General features: G+C 42.0%; 1 protein-coding gene and 1 non-coding gene across 2 annotated transcripts; both read right to left on the bottom strand.

Annotated features, from left to right (window-relative positions):
- Positions 1-9,074: 9,074 nt before the first annotated feature.
- HAUS6 (HAUS augmin like complex subunit 6) lies at positions 9,075-25,571 on the bottom strand. Its single transcript, XM_054004186.1, is given in 18 exon segments — positions 9,075-9,343; positions 9,345-10,281; positions 10,620-10,752; positions 11,624-11,800; positions 12,468-12,528; positions 13,109-13,156; positions 13,812-13,902; positions 15,554-15,629; positions 16,208-16,337; positions 16,924-17,105; positions 17,693-17,866; positions 18,066-18,117; positions 18,242-18,307; positions 21,602-21,749; positions 22,317-22,449; positions 23,437-23,509; positions 24,236-24,331; positions 25,431-25,571. Coding segments are annotated over 18 exon segments (2,820 nt in total). The 5' UTR covers position 25,571; the 3' UTR covers positions 9,075-9,240.
- On the bottom strand, positions 12,616-12,746 carry LOC128822702 (small Cajal body-specific RNA 8). Its single transcript, XR_008441569.1, has one exon. It is a non-coding gene; the product is annotated as a small Cajal body-specific RNA 8 (non-coding RNA).
- Positions 25,572-25,898: the final 327 nt, after the last annotated feature.

The following is a 25,898-nucleotide window of genomic DNA, read 5'->3' as shown; positions in this document are numbered from 1 at the left end:
AGTTCGTGTCACCCCATCCTTGTTCCTCCCCTTAGCTTTTCCCCTACTGGGTCATTTGTACCTTGACCACTCCTTTCCCCCCACTGTTATATACCCTAGCTCCACCTTCCCTCGGGGCTCTCAGATAGATATCTGGGTACCTGTGGATTAGCCAGCTGTGGGCCACCCTGCTGGACAGGATCCCGGGGCGGCCTACAATTGGCACCCGAACAAACTGACCACTTCCCTGGCCAGTTTTGAACGTCTCCTCAGATTTCCCAGATCTGCGATCCGGATTTTCAGGAATTAAAGTGTCGTTCGGAGCCAGTTCTGGGAACAGTCGCGCTTTTGTCAAAGAAGACTTCTGTTTCCTGGCCCTGTCGCCACCCTGTGGAAGTCCAACTCTACAGCTTCGGGGGAAGCTTTGGACCCTACAGGACCGGCAGGACTCCACTGCCCCTCCAAAGCTCCCTTCTTTTTGCCTGTGTCTTTTTGTGGTGAGTCTTTGCTGCTTTGGAATAGCAGCCGATACAGGCCCTTTGCTTTCAAATCTCCTTTGCTTTGGTGGGGAATTACACTGCTGTGGGAAACATGGGCAATTGCCTTTCCCCAGCTAGACAGGAGTTCTACTCCCAAGTTAAATCTACCCTTGTTCTGGGGAACATTTCCTTTAAAAAGAGGGATCTTAAGGCTTTTGTTAATTTCATTTTTGACCATTTTCCCGAAGTCACCAGGGAAGATGCGTCTTCTGTAGTCTTTTGGGGAAGAGTTGGGAGATATATTTATAAGTTGCTGGAAACTTTAAAGTGGGACGTTATTTTCCTGTTTATGATTTGATTTTTAATTTAGTCAAATCGAAAGGGAAGAGTTGGGTCCCCAGTTCTCCTACCCCTCATTCCTCCCTCCCCAGTCCTTGTCCCATTTCCCCTAAGGGTGGGTCAGAAGATAGATCCTGCCAAAAGGCACAGGGCTGCTGCCGTCTCCATGCTGCTTCTCATCCCACTCTGTCCCTCTCTTGTACTGGGACTGGCCACCCCAGTATGAGCCGTACCCATTCCCTCACTCCAAAAACCCCTGATCCCAGTTCTAATCCCAGTTGCTATGATAGTTTCAATGGTAGTTCTATGATACAAAATGGCGATGGCCACATGGCCGATTGCCACAATCCTCAAAATGGCACCTTCCCCTCCTCGTTGTTCCCTTGGGTTCCCGCGACTCCACCGCCACCTCCTCCCTCATTGGTTGCCGCCCCTGCATCGGGTCCCTCCCTCTCCATTACAAGGACATCTGTGTTGTCAGGACCCGCCCTGCCTGCCTCCCTGACCACACCCCTGGGAGGGCCTCCTGTGAGTGGGACAGGCCTACCGGAAGGCCACACCCCAGTGGGTGGGTCAGGCCACGTCCCCTCTCCTGCCACTTCCGGTTCCCACGCCACCAGAACCAGAAGCAGGCCTTGCCAGAAGCAGGCCATCTTGGCCTGCCGGGTCTCCCGTCACCGAGACCCGCTGGTCAAGGAGAGGCTCCGTGCCCTAGCCCGTCCTGCTTCATCCTCAGAAGAGGATGAGGACAGTGACGACCCCCGACCCACCACCACGTCGGGGATGGGCTGGGCTCAGATCCAGAAAGAGGCCATTAGGAATGGGGACCTAGATCTCGCCAAAGATCTAGGAGCGTTTGCGGCACCTGTAGTCCTAAAGAGAGAAAAGGAACCCAAGTAGGAACAATTACTGTACATTGAAGTCAAAGAATTGCGAAAAGCTGCCAAAGATTATGGACGCAATTCACCATTTTTTAAGAACCCTATTAGATCTCATGTTCTCAGGACACACACTAGTCTGACATGACCTGCAGTATATTGCAAAGGCCTTGCTGTCTCCCACGGAACTCCTCTTATGGGAGGTCCATTGGAAAAAACTGTTAAAACCACTCATCAAAAAATATGATTTGGCTGAAGTGTTGGGAGAAGGTGTTGAGGGACTTGAAGCCCTCACTGGAGAGGGGGAGTTCAGTCTGCCTGAAGACCAGATATTACTACCAATACACTGTTAGATGAGATCTGAGACGCTGGCAAAGCCACACTCCTTAAAATCCCTGACAAGACAACCCCCCTCCAGAACTTTGCGTCCGTTCTGCAAGGTCCAGAAGAGACATTAGTAAAATTTATTGACAGACTGAGGGAAGCTATCAAAAGACAGATTAATAACATCGAAGCTAGAGATGAGCTTCTCCGTAAAAGGGCCACGTCAAATGCGAATTCTGAGACTAAAAAGGTGCTTTGGGCATTGTCTCAGGATCCTAAACCCACTATCTCTCAGATGGTGGAGGCATGTTTGAAAGCATCCTCAATGGAACATACCGTAGCTCTGGCTGTAAGCAAGGGAGTAGGGGAAGCAATGATCAACCTCAACAACACCCGTTGCTTCAATTGCGGCCAACTTGGACGTGTCCAAGCGAACTGTCCCCACTGGCAACCAGAACGCCCTTTCCACTCTAACATCTAGTATCCGAGATCTGCTTACAGGAACCCCTACCAGCACCAGCAACACTGGCCGTGAAACAGGCAGCAGAGCGTGATGAGGGGCCGCGCGAGGACAAGTGGCCCGTTGCACGTCCCAGTCTCCCTACCATCCAGGAGAACCACTGCCCACCCGGCACATTTCAATGGATTGGCACAGCCACGAGGACAGACTCCGCCTTTTCCGTCGAACAAATCAATTAGATCAAGACCGACGCCAAGTCCTCAGCAGCTCCATCCATATCCTTCTCCCTGATGAGGAATTGGTACCCATTCCTGCGGGGTTCCTGCCGCCACCTTACAGTCAGCAATCCACTACCATCCTCCTCCTTGGAGACAGCCTGCATACCCGTGACGAACTTACCATCCTTCCAGAGGTAGTATGCATCGAGCCAAACAATGAGATCACAGTCTCCGTAATATGTACCAACCCCCCTGTTGCATCCTGGGAGTGGGTTTTAGGGATTCTTATTTGTGTTAGCTAGCCGAGTCCTGTGTACCCCCATGCTTCCCCCATGTATTCCCCCGCCCCGGTTTCTGGCCCCATGCTGCCTGCCGTTGGGCAATTCCCCCCCCACTGCTCCTGTAACCACTCCCCCATTCGGCCCCGAGAGCCCCCGTGTCTGCCGCCCCATCCCCACAATCCCACTCAGCCCGAGGCTTGGCGTCCGCCCCTGTGGTTCCCTGATTGGTCGCTGTCTCACGTCATCATCGCGTCACCCACACGGATTGGGGGGCGGCGTCTGCCCTCCCTATCACATCCCCTATATCATCCTGCTCCCTCCCGGGTCCTGGCACCATTTCCTCCATGTGGCGTGGGAAGTGCGGGTCGCTACCCCCCCACCGCAGCTCTCAGCGACAATAAAGCCTTCCTGCCTTCCTCCTGGGTGATCTGGACATTCCTTCACTCTTTACCTCGGACCCATAGCACGGGCGACAGAACCCGGCAGACTCTGACCCGTGTGCTGGTGCCCGCAGCACGTGGGAGAGAAGTGGCAAACCCGGAAGTCTGAGGGGAGGCGGTGCCAGAGGGTGTTGGAGCTGCCCCAGACCAGGGAGAAAGAGAGAACGCCGCACCCCCCATATACTCTATGCAAAGGATCGCCTTTTGCTTTATTATACATCCTAAGTGGACAAGACATTTATGGTGAGGACAGTGACGCTCGTGTGTTTTTTACACAGAACGTGTGCACGGAAAGACCTTTAATTAAATCTACTACTTCTTCCCAGGGAAAATCCATCTCCCTCATGATGGCAGACACTGGAGCGGACGTTACCATCCTCCCTCAGGCAAGGTGGTCCCGCGACTGGGAGTTAGTGTCCCCTTGTGGCACAATCTCTGGAGTGGGAGGAGCTGCCAATTCTCAAAGGAGTAAGCATCTGGTAAGCGTAGAGGGACCCCAGGGTCAATTGGCAACCATCAGACCTTTGTAGTCCCATCTAACATCATGCTGCTAGGCAGAGACGTTTTGTCCCAGTGGGGAGCCAAACTAGACATCCCTGACCCTAAATGGGATTTTTAGTGTCGGTCACTGCAGAGCGCACCACCCCACCTTTGAATTGGAAATCAGACACACTGGTGTGGGTGGACCAGTGCCCCTCCCGGTGGAGAAATTAAAAGCGCTCCAAGATTTAGTAGAGGAGCAGGTGCACCTGGGACATTTAATACCCTCGACCAGTCCCTGGAACACACCTGTCTTTGTGATTAAAAAACCTGGCAAAGACAAATGGCGCCTGCTCCAAGATCTCCGTAGGGTCAATGATGTCATAGAAGACATGGGCCCCCTTCAGCCTGGCCTTCCCTCTCCCTCTATGCTTCCCCAGGATTGGCAGCTCCCGGTCATTGACATCAAGGACTGCTTTTTTAACATCCCTTTATTCCCCAGAGATGCTCCCAGGTTCGCATTTTCAGTACCATCTATTAATGACAGCGAACCTTACAAAAGTTATCAGTGGACCACCCTGCCTCAGGGAATGAAAAATTCCCCAGTGCTCTACCAAACCTTTGTGGCACAAGTTTTATCACCAGTACAAAAGATCTTCCCTGAGGCAATCACATTACATTACATGGACGATGTTTTGGTCTGTGCTGCCACAAAGACCTATCTAGACGTGGCACTTTCAAAGACAATCCATGCCATCGAGTCTGCAGGATTTCAGATTGCCAAGAAGATTCAAATGTCATCCCCGTGGAAGTACCTAGGCTTCCTCATCACGGGAAGGACCATCGCACCCCAAACTCTCACCATCAGGGAAGACCCACGAACACTGTGCGACGTGCAGCAGATCTGCAGGACCATCACATGGATCTGACCTCTCCTGGGACTCACTACGGAAGAGCTAGCGCCTTTCTTCACCCTCCTGAAAGGAGACGGTGATCTGGCTTCCCCACGGCACGTAGACCCCTGGAGAGAGTCGCATATGCACTGAAACAGCACCAAGCGCACTGTGTGGTCCGGTCCCTTCCTGTCGAATTCTGCATCCTGGGTAAGTGTCCCAATTTCCATGGCCTCCTGTTTCAATGGGACACTGGCCAAAAGGACCCACTCATCATCATCGAGTGGTTGTTCCTACCACATCAACTACAAAAAACCGTGTCCACCCCTGCCAAAGTCATGGCAAAATTGATCACAAAAGCTCGTTTCCGCCTTCGGACCCTTGCGGGGTGTGATCCAGCAAGTATTTACCTACCATTAAATTTGGAACAATTGGATTCATTACTACAAACACACAAAAATTTACAAATTGCAATTGATAGCTATTCCAGACAGATTTCAATTCATTATCCAAAACATAAACTGTTCAAGGATACTTTATATTTGGCTCCAAAGACATTCAAAAGCAAAACCCCTATTAAGAACGCTCTCATGGTGTTCACTGACGGATCGGGCAAATCCCGTAAGTCAGTGATCACCTGTAAGGACCCGGACAGTCAGAAGTGGGAGTCTGACATCCAAATAGTTGAAGGCTCCCCCCAGATCACAGAACTTGCTGCAGTCGTGAGAGCATTTAAAAAATTTCAACAACCATTCAGTCTGGTAACAGATTCGGCTTATGTCGCCGGGATAGCAGAGTGGGCATAACATGCTCTGCTCAGAGAGATCCAGAACAGAGAATTATATAGCTTGCTCTCAGAATTAATGTGGCTGATCTCCCACAGGGAGCAACCCTGTCATGTCCTACACGTCCGGTTGCACACCGACTTACCAGGTTCCATCGCTGAGGATAACTGGAGGGCGGACCTGCTAGCTACGTTGATACAAACATCCCCTGACAAACCTACCCTACCAGACATTTTCCAACAAGCACAGCTCAGCCATGCTTTCTATTATCAAATGCACCAGCACTCTCTCAACAATTCAAAATATCTCGAGAACAAGCCAGAGTGATAATCTACACCTGCCTCAATTGCCAGTCCTTTGCCCTTCCATCTGTGGCGATGGGGGTCAACCCCTGAGGACTGGGAGCTCTGGAATTGTGGCAGACTGACATTACCCATTATGACCCTTTTGGGCAACTAAAATACATACATCTGTCTGTAGATACATTTTCAGGAGCAGTGTTCGCCTCCGTGCACACTGGGGAAAAGGTGAAAGATATAATTAAACATTTTTATATGGCTTTCGCTACTTTAGGTGTGCCAAAATCTATGAAGATAATGGTCCAGGGTTTACATCAAAACATCTTAAAGATTTTCTACAACAATGGGGGATTACCCACACCACCGGCATTCCACACAACCCGACGGGTCAATCCATAGTTGAAAGAACTCATAAAGAGATTAAGAAGCTTATTGAGCAGCAACACAATTCCACTTTACCCATGACCCCAGTCGAAAAACTATGTAAAGCGCTCTATGTCTATAAATTTTTAAACTGCTCCAAAAGGGAACCTAATCCACCTATCTTAAGGCACTTTCATAATAACACCCATGCACACCTAAAAGAAAGACCCCCTGTCCTCATCAAAGAATTCTGTGTCCAGAATCTAAGTGCATCCAAGGTTCATATCCACTAATAACTTGGGGGAGAAGGTATGGGTGTGTCTCTACTGAGCAGGGTCCCAAATGGATTCCCAGAAAGTGGATAAAGCCTTACCTGGACACTGAGCCCAAAGAAAACACGTCACCTGACCACGCTTCTGAAACACCCCAGACAACCCAACAAGACACCTCAGTCGTGTGGAGACGTCACAAGAAAAGGAACGTCGCACCACCTAATCTCGTCTCACGTGTACTGATCACCTGGCAATACTTACCAATTACTGATAATACAATTCCTGTTACCCCTTCCCCTCCAATATATCCTCCTTTTCCCTTTTACCACTTCCCTTGATCCTCTACCCTTTCCCCCTAGCCTGAAGTTTATTTCATTTTATAACATTTAATAAAGAGGGAGAGAGGAGGGAAGGGAACCAAAAGGATTTTATTAACAGATGTTTTTCTTTATTGCTATGTTAGAGCCACCCAGACAACATCTACCCAGATGTCAGCAACTAAAGCACCCTGCAGCCACCTGACCGCTGCAGCCACAATCACACTCTTCTTGTGGTTCCACGCAGCAGAAGGTTGGACTGTACCACAGCCAAAGCAGAACGTTTGGATCACACTGGCAAAGTCCTTTAAACAGGATCACTTCTGCATGGCCATGGACAGTGTAGAATATCCACTATCAACGTGTGTGGTAGGAGTCCCCCTGTCCCAAAATGACTATCCATATGCAGGGATGAAACCTAACCCGGCAGACTCCTGGTTTGTGTGGATGAGGACCCTACCACATGCACCACAGGAACCCCAGGAATTAGACCTACTGGGGTCCACAAAATTATCTTCATTTTTCTGTGTCCTTTTATAAATCCAACCAAAAGACTCAAGAAGTTATTAAAGATGTGTCACCAATTGATAAAAAGTATAGGACTGACTGGTGCAATTACACGAACCTCATATGGTCCAAGTCCTTCCCATTTCCCAAGGAGTTCCCCAGGGGAGTGTTTCTGATCTGCAGGGACAGGGTGTGGACTGGGATCCCTGCCAAGATCAAAGGAGTCCCTGTAGCCTTGGCCAACTTACCACGCTGACCCCCAACAAGACCCAAATTCTAGAATGGAAGAAGGGAAACCAATTGGCATACCAAAAACGATCTTAACGGCAAATTTGACCCAAACTGCAACTCAAAAATTTATAATTAGAACAAGGGTAAGAGGGTCGCCACATCCATCTTTCTACCCTGGTATGCGGCAGCAAAGGCCCTCAGTGAGATTTCTCATCTGGGTACTGGCTAAGTAAGTAGGCCAACACAATGTCCGCCACGCTATCAGACCTACTGGCAGATGAGGAGACCACCAGACACACTGCCCTACAAAACAGAGCAGCAATAGACTTCCTGCTGCTCGCCCATGGCCATAGCTGCAAAGATTTTGAAGGGATGTGCTGCTGCAATCTGTCATCAAGAAGCACGTCCATCCAAGCAAACATCCAGCGGATCCAAGCACAAGTTCAAGACCTCAAAACAGAGACACAGGCTGTGGACACTGTAAACAGACTGCTTACACAATGGGGTGTTCCTGGGTGGGTGGTTCCAATTTTAAAAGGTTTATTTTGGATATTGCTTATTATCTTCATTGTTTCTCTTCCTCTAACCATTTTTAAGAAGACCTTAGTTAAAACCTTAGGGGATGTTTATTTAATTAACAGAAAAGGGGGAGATGTGGGAGGTGCCCCTGAAATGCCATGGGAGGTTACACAAATGTAAGGGGACTTGTCCATCAAATACTGCACCCTCCCTGGTTCATGCCAATCAACAGTTGTTCTACTCCCCTGTTCTAGAAAGTTCTTTGTTCTCATTACCCCTATTGGTTCCTTCTGTAAGACCACTCCTTCCCTCCTCCCTCGTTGGCTCAGTTCGTGTCACCCCATTCTTGTTCCTCCCCTTAGCTTTTCCCCTATTGGGTCATTTGTACCCTGACCACTCCTATCCGCCCACTGTTATATACCCTAGCTCCGCCTTCCCTCGGGGCTCTCAGAGTCTGCTTACCTTCCAAGCAGCTATCTTCCTGCACCTCTCCCTCCTCCCTCATCCTCTGCCTTGCCTTCAATAAAACCCTCGTGGATCACAGCAGCATGAGAGTCCGCCTGTCTCTTTGGTGGAGCTATCCTTATCTATCTGGGTACCTGTGGATTAGCCAGCTGCGGGCCACCCTGCTGGACTGGATCCTGGGGTGGCCTACAGTCCTCTATTACTAGTTCATTTTTATCAATGAACTTCAATAATTTAACCTCACATGTAACTAAACACTGCAATACTGGTTAAACAGTTGACATTTCTGTTGGAAATGGGATAAGGGGATAGGCAGGCTGGAATGCAGGAAAGTTCTGTCAACACCTTAATGAACTCACAGAAGTTTCAATGACATGACACATTTCTAAATAGCCAAATTTCTTCAGAGTAAACACAAAACTTCAAACTATCTTTGTGAATTCTCAAAATCTAAGTTCAGATTATTCAAAATCTAACTGCAGATTGCAGTTAATGCACTTTGAGGCTTTTTTGTTTTTTAAACCACTCCAGATTACAGCAGAAAGTCAAATGAACATCTTTTATTGTACTTGGAAGATGTTTGATAGAACTCTAGAACTAGAGAAAGCGTGTTTTCTTTATTTTTAATGTTTTATCCTCTGTGAGAAACAAGCATACAAATAATTTGTTACCCTCCACTTCCACAGCACAGTCCAACTACTCAGATGTTATTCATGGTGGTATAGCCAGAATGGACAAAATCTTGATGCATAAAGAACACAGATACTTACCCTTCAATTTATGTAGTAAGTCTAATGGGACTTCATGTACCATCCATCTGTTGACAGGATACCAGCAAAGATGACAGGGAATGTTTGCTTTCATCAGGAGAGTTTGGCAATGACATCTTGGTAAATTCTTCATCCATGGAAGGATCATCCTCATTTTCCTCTCCTTCTTCTGCTATCGTATTTAGTTTAGCTCTATAACTTTGAGATTTGTCCCCATTATGTGCTTGATGCAGCTCCTCTTCACTCTTAGATGCAGTTTTTTTTAGCACTTCATGTGAGTTGGACAGGGACTGTGTATCTAGGTCTGTTTTTTTAATATCCTCATTATTTTCTGAGCCATCCATTAAATTTTCACTGTCCATTGTAAAAAAAATGGAGTCTGAGTCTGCAGATATGCTGAGATCTATATTATCAGATTCTGGAAGTGTCTCATCCAATATTCCCACATCAGCAGTTTCATGACAGACAGAATTTAACACAGATACATTCCAGCACAGCATCTCATCCCTTAGAAAACTGCGACAGTGGTCTGAAGGCACTGTATTTGCTCTACTACCACTTTTCAAACAAGTATCTGGAATATTCATGCTCTTCTCTACATTTTGCAAATTCTGGCTTAGATCTTTTACAGAACTTCCACTCAAAGCAAAACAATCTAGTTCCTCTGATTCAGTTCCCGCAGTTTCTTGAATTCCAGATGTTTCTGAATCTGAAGATTCAAATCTATGACTTACACTCAGCTGCTCCTGAGAACTAGACTCTGTAGAATTTAATTGAGACTTCTTTTCTGATACAGGAGGACCCAAGTCACATACAGAAGACACAGGTTCAGAGCACCCAAAGGTAGAGTCCACCTCCTCCTGGATACTGGGTGTAGCATTCATTGAAGATTCTTTTGTCACCACTTCAGTTGAGGACTGCTCTAGGTCTAATGAGTCCTCAGTCTGAATAGCTTTTCTCCACGAACTTCTAATTTCAGTAACTAAACGGAACAAACCAAGATAAAATTTTAGTACTTTCAATCAGTCTGTTTTTTTCCTGTCCCCTCAGGGACATAAGCAATTCAAGAGGGAATATGTATAGCTGCTTTATATTGTTTATGTTTCCTCAACACAAAGGGGATTCTATGTAAGAAAAAAATCTCTTAAATCAAATTCAAAGTATTCACATCTTATTAGGTCTACTGTGTTGTGTTAGAGTGAGCCATTAGAAAAACATGCAACATCACTGAAATAATTATGTTTCTTATTGTGTGACATGTCAATGAACTAACCACATTTTTTATCAACGAGCATTATAAAAACAGAGTTTCAAACTCACGCAGATTTTCTGGAGTTCGGGGTATTTGTTTCCTTGTTAAAAATGGATTGAAAGACAGTGAGCTAATGAGATCATCTAATGCCATTACTTTTTCATCACTGTGAGGCGACTCAGACATCACCAACTTTGCAATCTGTAGAATGTCAGAGAAAAGCAAATTCTAAGAAATCAAAATTATAACATCTTCATTTCTATCAGTTATGGTTAAAAATAAATCTCATTCTCCAAATCATCTGGAGAATTTGGAATAGCCTAACTTCTGTTATTTACTAAGTGTCACAATGACCACAGTATCCTACAAACACAAAATGAAGATAAGGGACTGAAATCAGATTCAATTTCAATCTGAAAATCAATCTGAAATCAATCAATTCACTCATCATCTATGAATACACCTTTCAAATAAGAAACTGTGCTCAGATAGAATATTTTTAAGACATTAGACAAGAACTGCATAAGCTTGAAGACTAGAGATATATTCATCTATTTCAAAAATTTTAGCAGATGAAAAACAACTATCATTTCAGTTAAAAATGCAATTTACTTTCCAAAATAAGAAGTGGCACATTTTACAGTAACCCCTGTAAAGGAATTCCTCAATCAAATATTAAATAGAATACCAAAAAGGAAACTTACATTCCTGCTTAAAATTACCAAGTTCTTGTTAAATATTTAATCTGTATAACTTAAGAATTCAACAGTTCTTTTTGCTTCTGAATATATGTTTTATACTTCACAGACTTACGTGTAATCATACAATGATTCTACTGAACGTGCTATTCACTGCACCATGATTTTTAAGTATGATACCTGCACAAACTTGATGCTTTCAGTGTTTATCAGTCCACACTAAAAGTCCATGACTGATAACTATCTAGCAGAATAGATATAGATATAGAATTGATGTATATGGATTACAAGAGACATTTTTTGTTATAATTAGTGATTTGTTCTCCAAACTTAGTGATCATTTACTTTAAAACAAACAAAAATTACATCCTAACCTCTTCTGCCAGTTCATCTCTGGCTTTCTCAAGGTCATCTTTTTTCACAGGAGACTTTGGCTGGGTGACATTTTCATCTGCATTCTCCTCTACTTCTGAGGTAGGGAACTCTTCCTTTCCATTTTTTAAATTTTTTTGAGGCACAAGTTTTTTATCTCCCATACAAGTATTCAAGTTCTACAGGAATACACAGGAATTATTAGTAGTTTTAAAATCAAGAAAGGTTATTAGCATAAACTGCTGTGAAATTTCTGAATTGCAATGACCCCAGTGTTTAGTCAACAAAACTATTTCAGTCTTGAATTCTAACTAAATACAAAGTATTTTTACAACTGTATTCAAAGTAGGACCTAAGTAGTGACTAGGATAGGTGTTACATACAACACAGATGACTACACTTGCAACAATCCTGATCACAGTACAGTAAACAGTTGTGCAATGGACAACTGCACATCCAAGTTGCTTTTACAACACATTTTAACACTTAAATTTAATTTTCAACTTAAAGAAACAAAGCCTGACCACTGCCCACACCTAAAGGACTGTATCAGCAAACAGGGAATCAGTCATACACTGTATGTTATACAGGAAGTCAGATACTAGGGCACCTACTTCCTACTGTTATTTCCTAAAGCTTAGCAAAGTCACTGAGAGTTAGCTTTTACATTTTTGCCAGACTAACTCAAATGTGTAAAAATATTGCTCAAAAAACCACCCCAAAAATCTCATAAAACAAACCGAAGCCCCCAAAAAACCACCCCCAAAACCCTTTTCCACAAAGTCAAAGTTTCAACCAATATAAAAAGGACATGTTGTAAGTTTAACTTATTTCAAAGATATATACATTTTCAATTAACAGGTCTCCATTTTCAGATGCTTCTGACGACGACGGCACCAATGAGCTCCTCAAGAAGGGAGAGAGACAAAAAAAAACCCAACAATTTTAGAGACAAATTAAACAACTGGAATGCAAATCTTGGAAGGCAGTTATATACTGTATGCTCCGTATCTGTCCGTTACGATTTCCCTCAATTCGTCCCGGTCATCAGAAAGCAGTTTTACTATAGGGAGAACAGTGTGACAATTAGAGCAGCTTTAGCCCTAGTTGTGTATCAGCCTCCCAAAAATAGTAAATTAATAAACTCTGCTATTGATTAGCACACAGGAAAAGAAGGGATTTTTCAATACACTAGTAAAAAAGTCTTCTGCATTCTACTATAATAGACAACTGGAAAGTCTTCTGCAGACTTGACAACATTCTTTTTCCTACGTAGTCTTTGTCTGAACCATTTCTGGCATCCACAACTCTGTTCCTATGTAAACTTGGTATTTAACAATCACCTGGCTACCAAAAACTTCAGATTTATCACTTATAGTAAGTTTTGTGCCAATTACATAGCTCTCAAAACTGCACTTGCTCTCAAATTGAGCTCTCAAGTCCTCACTTACTAGGAAAAGCACACCTTAAAATGTTTTTTATGTTACCTGTCTGTAGCCTCAGAAGCAGACAAGCCTCCATGCTGCATGAAGTTACTGAAAGAAACCCAGGATTTAATTGTTAACTACTTTGAAAGCCTCTGAGACTTATATGCAACTATGTCTACTGATGTCTAAGAATGGATAGCATTGATAGACATCAATTTGTCTCTTAGTAGGTAACATTCAAACATTCATAGGAGTCATATTATGAAAGATAGCATTATTCAAAAGGTCATGAAATATTCCTGGACTAAGCAAATGACAAAAGGAAAAAAACTTTCTAGGACACCATTGTTCTGTGTTTAACCCTTTGCTGGTACTGTAGGAAGAGTAGCTACAGAACAGTGTGACTGTAACTCTCAAGAAAAGTAATGAAAAAAGTCTTTTAGAGAAGTTTTAGCCTGAGAAACAGAAGCTTCTGTTCTTTCCATCTGTCTCTTGAATCCTCGAATATAGTTAGAAAGCAAGAAAAAACCTTGCAATTTGACTGCTACTCCTCCTATTCAGCAGCAACCAGTTGATCAATCTGTCATCAGCTGGAGAAAGCAGCAATTACTTTAGGACTATCTTGCTAAAGCAAGTAGTTGTGATGTAAGGAGTGGGCTACTGAAATATTCCACTAAGACTCAAGTGATGCAAAATATTCAGGTCCAGTAAGTCAACTTCTAATTTTTCTACTGCTTTTTTATCAAATTCTCATTAGGCATACCATGTTGAGGGTACTAATGTTGTACCAGTCATGTTTTCCAAAGCCCCATCACTTTCCTCATGGCATTCTTCATGATGATAGTCATAATTATCTAGAAAAGCAACCCAAAAGTTTAGTATTGCTTCCATTTTCTTCACTTAGGCTTCACATGTGACACAGTTCACTCACACTACTTCTGTAGATTACACACTGGGTGGATTTTACACTTCAAGAAAAATAAATTAATACATAAGCAGGATAGTACTATCAATCCTTTTGCTCAGGCAGTAGCTGTAGTAACAGATGCCCTTAGCAGCTAGCACCTCTTTCTGTTGTTCCTGAACACATGTTCAAGAAGCATGATTCTGTCTGCTGCCCTGCACATATCAATCAGACTTTCTACTTTCCTCCAAACTACAGTCACAGACACATCATCATTATCCCCTCCTCTCCACATACACCTCAACTGCATGGTACATCAATTCCACAAAGCACAATTCCACCCACCGTTACCCCAACTGCATTAATCAATAAATATTTTTCAATGTACTAACTCTGGCACATCTTGAATACACAGCCAAAGTTTAACCTCAGTAGTTCTCTACTAATCCTAAATTTCAGCTTCTGCAGGGACAAATGGCATTTCCATGAGTCACATTCAACTCAACACATCAAAAATCCAAGCTCACTTCAGTAGTTAGGTGAGGTCAGTATTTTGCTTTTGGATTTGACGCCATTAATAGGCAGAAGTTCAGCTTTCTTAGTGGCTGTATTATCAGATAACGCATCTCAGCCACAGAGAGAATGTCACAGACATCAAATTGTCTCAAGCTTTCTGATCCTACTAGCTCAAACATCATAGTACAGTGCTTCAATCTTTTAAATTTTTAAGGTAAACTATGTTCCAAATCCAATTCTGTAGCCTTTCCTCTGCAGCTTCTAGCCTTATAGCCACATACAGTCAGATGGTTGGAGCAGTACTTTCACCTTTGTAACCAAAAGATCTTCACGCTATTTTTTTGCATCTTGAAATTCCAATACACCTCTGCTGTGCCATTTTTCCTAAAAGGAACTGCAAATGACATAATCCAAGCAGTCTTCCTCCTTGCTTTGTAGCTTTTAACTTACTTAACTGTGCTAGTGACAGTTAAGACTTTGTCAGTAAGTAAAATGAGGTTATGCAGTAAAATATCATCAGATCATCAGCCAATTAGCATGTGCAACAACCATGCCTGATCAAAGTGAGCTGTGACTATCAACCTAATAACTGAACGCAACTAACACAAAAGTGAAGTCCTAACCAAATGGCACACTTACTAAGGAATAAAGTATTTCAGAGTGCATCAGGGAAAGATAGTCACATGGGAGGACATCTTCAATTTCTTTTCCTAGATAGTAAATGGGAAAAGTTTTACCTTCTTTCTCTCTTTATTAGTGCTCCAACCCAAAATAACCTTTACTGTTAGACTGAATGTACTCTCCAGAATCCATGAATAAACCTTTGTACATGGACATCTGTTCAACATCCTTTGTGCAAGAACAACAAAATATGAAACAGCTCAGCACTGGGTTTTTGCCAAGCTTCAGAGAATCTCCAAGATACTATGAAGTTGAAAAATGCAAGGCAATTTTGGCATGAGTCATTTCCACAGACTGTCAAGGACCATCTGCAAATGCAAGTAGGGAGCCTTTTTGACTCCACCTAACTTTCAACAACTGTGGTGGTGAGGAAGAAGGAAAAGAAGTTTCTCCTGTTCACTCACCTGAAAACAACTGATAAAAGATACTATCTTCATCTTCATCTGAAGAACTAAAAGATTGAAATGATGAAGCTGGTTGCTTTCAAAAGGAAAAGAAAAAGTTACATAAGCAGGCAGAAAAAGTCAGTTTATCAACAGCAATTAACAGACAGTTATTTAAAACAACTTTCCTGCAAACCAGCTGTCAGACCCAACATGAAGTTTCTTCTCTCTCTCTGCTGGGTAGCTACATAAGGGTATAACCTCTGTCAGTGTGAACATCAAAATGGAAATTATTGTTCCTTCATCAAATACATAGTTTTAGAAGGGGAACACAGAAATCAGCAAATATTTGGACTGTACATACAAAATGGTCAGCTTCCACAGAGGGACAGACAGAAACAAAACAAAAACCAATCTGCTCACTCTTAAGCCAATCTACAATCTCGGCATCTCCAGTGAATACATCAGTATAATAAAGTCCAATGTATTCTCTTTAAGAAACATTTATTCTCTTTACTTCTTAAAGCAGAATCAGGTATACTGCATTACGTGAGTCCCCCTAACCTTACATATAAAGCTGAAGTGTTGTAAGAGAACACACTAGTTTAGACCTACATCCTCTCTCACCTTCACCTTTTCTCTTTCCTAGAATCAGATAAAATGAGTACTACTTACTAGATCATCTTTCAAGATTAAATTAAAAGGACAATGGCCAAGAATCGTTTTCCACTTCGATTCCCAGATTTCCTGTTTTCTGGAAATAGACTGACACTTTGGCTCACAATGCTCTTGCTTTCTTCTTAGACTGTAACATAAAAACATGGAAAATGAAGACATCTGTTGGTAGAGATAACAATTCTACATAAAGACAGTAAGTATTACATATTCTTTCTTATCCTGACAAACCTTCGATATATATGAATTTATTCATGCATTTATGCATACACTAAGAACTGAAATGCACAGCCAGAAAAGCTGCTAAGTAGTCTTGTTTCTTACAGCAGAACTGGAAAAACTACACTAAAATATATACACAATAAACACTTTAAATTCCCCTAAGCCAGTTACAAATAAACATTTTAAAAATCTCAGAACTTACTAATGCAACAAGACAAAAAAAAGCAAAAATTATATCAGCAAGCAAATGAGATCCCCAGGAACAAACACTAAAATATTAATGAAACAAAGGCAAAAAAAAGCTGAAACTAACTACAGAAGAATCTCAATAAGAAGTTATATAAATAATTAAAACAAATACTAATTTTTCCAGAGGCATAAGAAAAAGACCGAACCAACATGTTTTTGCTGTAACGTTTTTCTAGAAAAGACTCCAGGAGACATGATCCTACCATTTAAGAACAAGCAATTCGAGAAAATCTCCTAACAATTACCTTTTTGTGTTCAACTCCTGTAGTGCATTCTTGTAGGATGTAACCATGTCCTCAACTCTGTGAAGTTCTTTTAATTCACAAGGACAACATTCATTGCTCAGTATCATCAGGGCTTCATTTAGCAATTGAATAACTGTTAGGAAATTTAAATTTCCATCTTCATATAAATTTCCTGTAGCAAACTTGAAGTAGAGCAAGCAATTAAAAAAATAACTAGTGAACAGTAACAATATCAGAAAGTTACATCTTCTGTAGTCAGAGCCAAGACACTGTATACATTATACTTAGATTCAGGTCCTGACAGTTTCATTTTTCAAAAAATACATTCTAGGTTAAAGCAATACAAGCCAAGAAAATTCCAACAATGAGGTATTCTGTTTGACCATTTCCCCAAAAGATACAGCCCAAACAACACCAATGCCATAACTGAACAACACCATAGACTACAGAATGGAAACAAAAACAAATTAGTTGAAGCACCGGTTAAAACAGTCAACACAATTTTAACGTCTAAATAACAAAGAAGTACTATAATCAGGCAGACTTATCAATGTATTTACTAAACTGAAAAAGTTAATAACAAATACAAACTAGCACTATAATGATAAGAAATCTCTGCATATGAATTATACGTTTTTCATGCATCCTTCTGCAATTATCTCTAATAATCCATGAAGTACTTGTTTAATTTTTAAGACATTTAATTGCATCCCCGGGGACTAAATGAAAGCAGTTTAGCAATTTAGCAAGAAGGACAAAAACCACTTACTCCATGTATGTTACTTTCAATTCTGTAAGTTAACAACCCTGGAACACTCAAAACAACATCAGCTCCATCTAGAATACATGGGTTAACACAGTCTTCAAGTACAGAATCCACAACTTCCTTTTCCTTTTTCAGAGATGCAAGCATTTCCACTATAAGTGTCCACATACTGCGGACCTTATTAGGAAAAAAAAAAAACACTGTGTTAAAATGTTTGTTATAATACCAATAATGACAGAGTGTCAAAACAGCATGAAGGCAGATGAAAGTGCTAGCATAATCACAGGTAGACAAGTGCAAATAACAGCATCTGACAGTAGGTGATGCAGAACTGTTCAAATTCAACACGCTGCCACAGCAGGAACAAAATGCTCACCTTTTGGATCCTCTCAGTTGTGTCATTTTTGTTTTGGTCATTTTGTTTCTTCCTATATGCACATGCAAAACAAAAGTTCAAGTGGACTACAGTGAAAATTACAGTTCATATTTCATAAAACTGAGCATCTAATCTATTTCATACATCCTAACTTAGTTACAAGGAAAAGCACTTACCTGCAAAACTTCTTCCGCACAACTGCATATTCAGACTTTGTCCGCTTTATTTCTCCAATTAAAACCCTAGGAAAAAATTCAACAGCTAGTACAGGGTTATCAGAATTGCTTACAGTCACTAACCAGCTGTGTCCATTCTTTCCAAATCTACATACTGAGGCAGTTGTTTCTTATACCCAACAGCAGTAAGTTACTATAAGCATCTATTATCAATGTGAACTACAAATATATTCAGCAATTCTACAGTACCCAAATCCCTCACTTTCAAAAGACCAGAGAACAGAATACTGGAGTACAAGCAGCTGGACCACACAAGCTCCTTTGTCAAAGTGCTTTTATTGACATTTTAGCATTTTTAAACATGTGAAAATGTAGTAGTCTGATTTTCAGAAAAATTGGGTGCCTAAATCATGCTGCATTCAAAAGGATCTTCAGAGCTCTGATGCATTGCCAAGAATAAAAAAAAAACTATAAAGAATTACATTTGTGAAGGGTATCACTCAAACAGTAAACAGTGGTAATATTTCCCAAACAAGGTCACAGGGGACACAGAATTACAGAAATCAGAGATGTTTAGGAGATTTTGACCTCTGGAAATTGTATTTTTGAGCCTTCCATTGAAAGCAGAGCCTTTAATTATGCTGCTCATGATCTTGTCAAACCAAGTCTTGAATATTTCCAATATTTCACTTCTGAGGGTAACCTTTTTCAGTTTAATTGCTCTCACAAGAGATTTTAACAAATCTTCAGATGGAATTTTCCCTGAAGCACCTGCTGCCTTGTCCTGTTAGAACACATCTTTGTGAAGAGTACCTCCATGTTCGCTACACCTACTTTTTAGATACTGAAATTCTGATTAAACCCCTAGAATTGCCTTTTTCAAGCTAAACAAACCAAATTTCTACAGCTTTTACTCATACATTTCACACTCTGAAAGCCTCTAATCCACTGCAGTCCTTTGTTAGTATCTCTCCCATCTTTCATTCTCTACCTTCAAGTGGGCTGATCAAAACTGAACATTTTAATGCCACATGTGGTATTAAAATTGCCAACTCCAGCCCGCAACTAAGTACCACACAGCTGCCCACTCACCTCCCACCTCCCCAGCCCCAGCAGAATAGGAAGAATCTGAAAATCGGTAAAATTTATGGGCTGAGGTAAGAACAGTTTAATAACTGAAATAAAAATACTATAATACAGATGTAAAGAAGAGAGAAAAGAGTAAAACTGAAGAAAAATGAGTGATGCATAATACAGTTGCCCACCATCTGCTGACCAGTGCTCATTCCCATACAACATGGCACGCTGCTCATCCTGATTACCAGGATACTCTACTGACTCATGCTCAGCTTGTGGCCACACACTACTCTCACTTCTGATTCTTCTTAGCAGAGCTACTCCACAGCTAATCACCCACAAACCTATGCTGCTGATGGGGACTATTCTCTCTCTCAGGTGCAGGACCTCACACTTGTCTTTATTAAACCCCACACAATTTTTGTTGTGCAAGTCTCCAGACCCAGCTAGGTCTCTGTGAAATGCTTCCCCACTGCAGTTATCTTCCTTCCTCACAATTTGGCACTATCTGCAAGTTTGGTGGGTTTGTCTTCAAGTCTGTCATCCATATTCCTAAAGAAGACACAGCACCAGCCTCATAGGAACTCCACTCAAAGACCAGTTACTTGAGTAACTTCGAGGCACTGTCACCCTTTGGGCTCACCCATTTAACTAGCTTTCTGTCTTTCCAAATATGTCAGATCTGTTCCGACACAACGTCAGGTAAGTATCCCTGTGCTCTTGGATGAAAGCAATGAAATTTTTGCTTTATACTCTTCTGCTATCAGTGTTTTGTTGTTTCTTTCACCATTGCTTCTTGGCACAGAGACTGGGCTACTGATCTTACCCACGCAGCCTAAGGCAAGGTACATACTGGGTATCCCAACCTGTGAGACATGCAACTTACATTTTGTTCAGAAGCAGATCTAGATCTTCCATGCACTTCAACCTCCTAATGACATACTACGAGATTCTTTATTCAAGCTCTTAGTAGGCTCTTAGAGAAAGCTTTAGCTGAACTCAGGCCATTCTAGATAAATCACTGCACACCTCAGAAATATTTCTGTACTTGTGCCTTAAGAGTCAATTCCCTTTTCTATATTCCATATGTTGCTACACTGTCTTAATCAGGCTGGTTCCTTGTTGTACCTGTTTGTTTTTTGACTTAAGAAGATGGATCACACATGAACTTCAGCAAGGATCTCTGAAAGTATCCTATCGCTCATGAGCTTTCCTGCTTTCCACAAGATACCTCCTACAGTTGCCTAGGCCAGTGGATATACACTCAAATTAAAAGGCCAATGTCATCAGTTTTCCTCGTCTTCTTCACATTCCTTTGCATTTAAAGTTCTACAGTCTTGGCTGCAGTGACCATAAAAGCCCAGTAACATCTCCAAAGAAGTTGTTTCTCTCATTTACACACAGCAAGTTCAAAAGACTACCACTCCTACTCAGCACACTTAGTGATTGCATCACAAAGTCATCCTCTAGGTACTCCTGTTTCTTACATTGCTAATCCACCACTGAACTACTTTCTCAGTGAATACCAGGGTAAGCTGAAGCCCTCTGTAAGAATCAAGGTCAGCAGAAACCCACCACAAGGTCTCCATGGATGCTAAACCCTCATCCAAAGGCATGAAACATGACCGGTCCTCTTGTATGGAGCTATACTACATGCACATATGCTACTGACACTGCTCTTTTACCTACAGTGCAACCCCTCGCCCTTTTCTGCCATTTACTAAACAACTCACAACTGTCCATGACAGTGCTCCAGCCACGTAAACTATCCCACACAAATTCTGTAAATTCTGCTGATTCATAACTCTATGCTTGCAGAGGAAGTTCCAGCTCATGACATTTCTCGAGATGGGAGTGCTTGTCATAAACAAGAGCTAAGAATAGCATACTTTTGGTGAAATAATTAAGGTTTAAGTAAATAAAATGTGTCTCACAGTCAATAAACAAAACCAAATATTTCATCTTCAGAATGTTGTATTTTAGGATATGACCCTTCAGAAGAAATCATACTGCTATACATGTAGAATTCTCTGACCATTTAAATGCCTAAGTAACATAGAGCATCTTCTAAACAATTCATTGCTTTAGACTATTATGCTTCACAAAAGATCTACAAGCAGTAAAACTGTTGATGAAAGAAAGTAAAGGGGGAAAATATGGGAGGATTTCAACAGAATGAGTTCTGTGATGTAAAGCATATATAGACTTTTCAAATCCTTCTAAAAACACACACACAAGTCAGCTTTTATAAAAATACTCACTTTCTTTTAATGCATTACTTACTGTGCTTTTCCCCTATATTCTTGAAAAACAAAGTCTTCCCTTTGAAGAATTTGCAGCAGTTTATTGTATGCAACTCTGTGTCTTGCTTTTGCCATGTACATATCCCGAGGTCTCCACATTACAGCTTCAGCAAAAGGTATACCAGTGCCTAAATAGAAGCCAGGATTTGGATTACATTATTTGCTTTTAGCAAATGGACAACCTCCTAATCTACCTAGATCAAACGGCAAGAATCACAAATCAAGATGCTCATTTTTACCTGGACTGAAACATAGCATGCAGTGTACTGCCTCTTTTGCCTTTTTTTCTGTTGTTTACATCTTCATTCCCTCACTCTCACTCCCTTTCTATATTCTTTAGGTTACAATAATACAAGATGCCTAAAACAGACAGATCTGATCCTTCAGAATTCCTCAAGTTCCAAGAAAGAAAATAATGTAGCTGTCCAATATTTTTGGACCAAAACTGCTTGTGTGGGTAATGGTGCAGAGCATTGCACAGGTGAACCTTGGAACAAGACCCATAAAGCAATAGAGAGCAAAACCATCTGCACTGTTCTATTAGCAGTAGCTCTATGCAAATACACAGAACCCTGTGAAAGACTCTGACCTGAGCATCCAGCTAAGAACTTCTTAAGGCTCCTGTCATATATTAAAGACTTTACACATTTACAAACATAACATTTGAAGCATTTTTATTGTCCCATACAGCTTACCTACAGAGAGCTTTTTCATGTTCTCAATCACTACGTATCTTGCAAAATGGTAGAACATGTGAACAATTTTAGCACCACCAGGACAAATCAGTGCGGAAGGTGTAATTCGTGGAAAACCTACTTTCTTCTGCTGCTAGAAAAGTACAATCATTTTAAATACAAAACTAATCGGAGAAGCAAAGCATAAACAACAGCAATCAAAGACTTGTCTGCATAACAAATTACCCACTAGCAAGCCTGATGACAAAGCTAAATGACTTTGCCCATCACTGTTAACACCTACTGTAGTCAGGAGAAGAGTATAAAGCTTTTTCCAATGTTCCCAACACGTACTCAGTTCTGTACACAAGACGGTTTCAATGCAAATACTGAAATCACTGTTGGATAAATGTTAAAAATTGGTGCCCTCCTCATTCCTAACTGTTAACCTCTATCTTTGAAAACACATTCCAATTTTCTTTCCTATTTTCTACTGAAGTCATGAATCAGTGTACTTTAATCATATTTAAAGATATTGCATCCTTCGTTTTCACCCTACCCACTATTATTAAAATACTGAAGTGTAGAGATTTTTAGAACAATCATTAAAACAAAGGCAGCATAAGAAACCAACATAATAACCAATGATACTTGAAGCAATCAGTTTTGCTTTGTCTTTAAAAAGCTTGCCTTACATTTTAGCCCCTTTCCCATATACAAGAAAACACTATTAATTAAATTTTTCATGCATGTGAATCAGCTTTCACAATAAGAAACACCTTCCCAGGCAACTTAAACACCCCTCAAGCTGAAGGAAGTTATTCTCACCCAGGGCTAAGGGACTTTCTAGACTTCCATTTAATCAAATACTGTTACCCAAAAGCAAGCCATAGCAGTTTTAGGACCCAACTAGGGTTCTAAAAGAGTCCTTTAGGACTCTGTCTTCTAAATTCTCCAGTGCCAACATCTTTTCTTCACTGAAGTCCAAGATAAACTATATGAAAGGATATACAAAAGCTAAAGTGAATTATTTGATAAAAAATTCCTTATTTAAAACTCTGATATAAAACAGTTCTCTCAAAAAAACAATAAGGTCACAGAAAGCAGTAGAGCATCAACTTCCACTTTTCGTAATACTCACTGAAATTTCTCTTAGCCACAGACAGCAGTGCTTCCTAAATCCAGGACTTGGTAGTTTTGTGAATCCAGATTGCCTTTTCATTTAACAAGGAAGGGGAAGAAGGGGAAAAAAAAGGTCACATCAAAATGCATTCAAATATTATTCCTAATTAACCACTCTAAAAACAAGAGTAAGACACAGATTTCTTATTGATGCCAAGCCAGAAAATGAGGAGCATACACCCTAGACCAAGAACAGATAAAAGTTTGTCAAGTTACAATGTTTTCTTTCTGTAAATTAATTACAGATTATTTCAGACAGAGGTTTGTCTGCAGCTCTTTCTAACTTGGGACAGGGGAAGAAGAAAAAAACAAAAAGGAGGGCAGAACCCCAACCATTTTCAGATCATTGGTCTTCCTCCTGCCATGTCTTTAAATGCGTAAGCTGAAGCTCTGTTATACAAAAAAAAAAAAAAAATCATTAAAGAACACATGGTTCTTGCCATGTTGAAGGCCCTGGAAACAATCCATAAATGGCACATGTTATTTTCTGTTTGGTCAGAAAGAATGGGACAAGTAGATTATTCATCAGATATTAAAATATATATCAAAAGTTGCTAAGTAAGAGAAACAACTAATTAAGGCAAGGTTTCAGACTGATCAAAATTGACTGAGTTGTGATCAAAATGAAACAAATTCTCTGCCTGTATGCTCTTCTTCCAAAGTATTCCCCAAGAAACCACTTCTTTCCTCTCCAGCAACTATATAAAATGTATTCTTAATTAAGGGCACAGCAGTAATCTCAGAAGCCAAACACTTACTTGAAAGTTTGTCTTGCACGGCGCTTATCCAGCTTAGTAAACAAGAAGTAGGCAACGACAGAAAGCGCTTTGCTGTTCGGTTTAGCAAACATATCCCTAAGACACAAATAAACAGCCACATCAGAGGTAGTTATGGTGACTAATTAACAGAGCATTTTTACTGGCTGCTAAAGACTACAAAACAGTGTTATGTTACAGAATAATTAATTGAACACTCTATTTCCTATGTAAAAGTAAACACTTTTCATCCGATTTAGCACAGGTGAAATCCAGGGCTGCCACAAAAACAGTGTGGCCAACAGGTCGAAGGTGGTGATTCTGCCCCTCCATTCTGCTCTTATGAGACTTCCCCCCACCTGGAGTGCTGCAGTCAGCACTGGTGCCCCCAAATTAATAAGGACATGGAACTGTTGAATCAAGTCCAGAGAAAGGGCACGAAGTTGAAAAGCAGACTAGAGCACCTCCCCTACAAAGACTGAGAGAGCTGGGGCTGTTCAGGAGAAGAGAAGATTACATGGAGACCTTATAGCAACCTTACAGTATCTGAAGGGGGCCTACGGGGAAGCTGGAGAGGGACTCTTCGTCAGGAATTGTAGCGAAAGAACAAGGAGTAATGGGTACAAGTTGAAAGAGGGAAAATTTAGGTTAGGTATTTGGGAAAAAACCTTTACTGTGACAGTAGTGAGACACTGGAACACGTTGCCCAGAGAGGTTGCGGATGCCCCGATCCTGGCAGTGTTTAAGGCCAGGTTGGGTAAGGCCTTGAGCAACCTAGTCTAGCTCGAGATACCCTGGCCCACGGCGGAGGGGCAGGGGTTGGATCCGTGGGATGTTTTTAAGGCTCATTCGAGCCCCCTAACGGTCACGATGCTATGAAACAATTCCGGCAAGAGTGGTATCTTTCAGGATAAGTTTTTAAAACACGCGCTAGGAAGCCCCTCACCTTGCCTTCCCCACAGGACTGTGAGGGGGAGCAGGAGTTCTCACCATTCCTGGATTTTATTTCTTCAGAAAGTCTGCGATAGTGTGGACTGCGGCGACACTGAGGGCACTTCCCGGGCGCTCTATATCGTATGGGGCACCGGGCCCCTCGGTGGCCATGGCGAGACGCTCCCGCCTCGCGCTCCCGAGTGATACTCGGGGCCCCGCTCGGACCCCCCGCCTCCGCCCTCCCCCGACTCTCCCTAGCACTAACCTCCCTAGTCTGACGCCATGGTGCCATTTCGGGTTGAAGCCCAAGGCCAGCAAGCAGAGCCAGAGGTGATCGCTCTCCCACTTAGTGCCCACGGCAGCTCTCAGCGTAGAGGAGGCAAAAGACACCTCCCGCGCCGCCATCTTCCCGAGCCCGCCAAAATCTCCCGCGCGCGAGCCGGCCCCCACCACGCCCCGACCCTCGCGAGATCTCCCGTCCGCCACCGGCGTCCGAAGGCGAGGCGAGCCGGACGCGCTGCCTCACGGGAGCTGTAGTCCGGATGCCGGTATCCTTGCAAAAAGCCCTTCGTTTTTGTAATCGGATTGCAGAATTTACTCGGGGGGAAAAAAAAAACTCACCAAAAACAAACAAACAAACAAAACAACAACAACAAAAAAAAACCAAACAAAACAAAACCACAAAAAAAAAAACCCACCACCAAACCAAACCAAAACCCGAACAAGCAAAGAA

Source organism: Vidua macroura, chromosome Z (genome assembly GCF_024509145.1).
Source record: "Vidua macroura isolate BioBank_ID:100142 chromosome Z, ASM2450914v1, whole genome shotgun sequence".
NCBI classification, from domain to species: Eukaryota; Metazoa; Chordata; class Aves; order Passeriformes; family Viduidae; genus Vidua; species Vidua macroura.
Note: the sequence above shows the minus strand (reverse complement) of the source record. Positions and strands in the feature narration are given on the sequence as shown.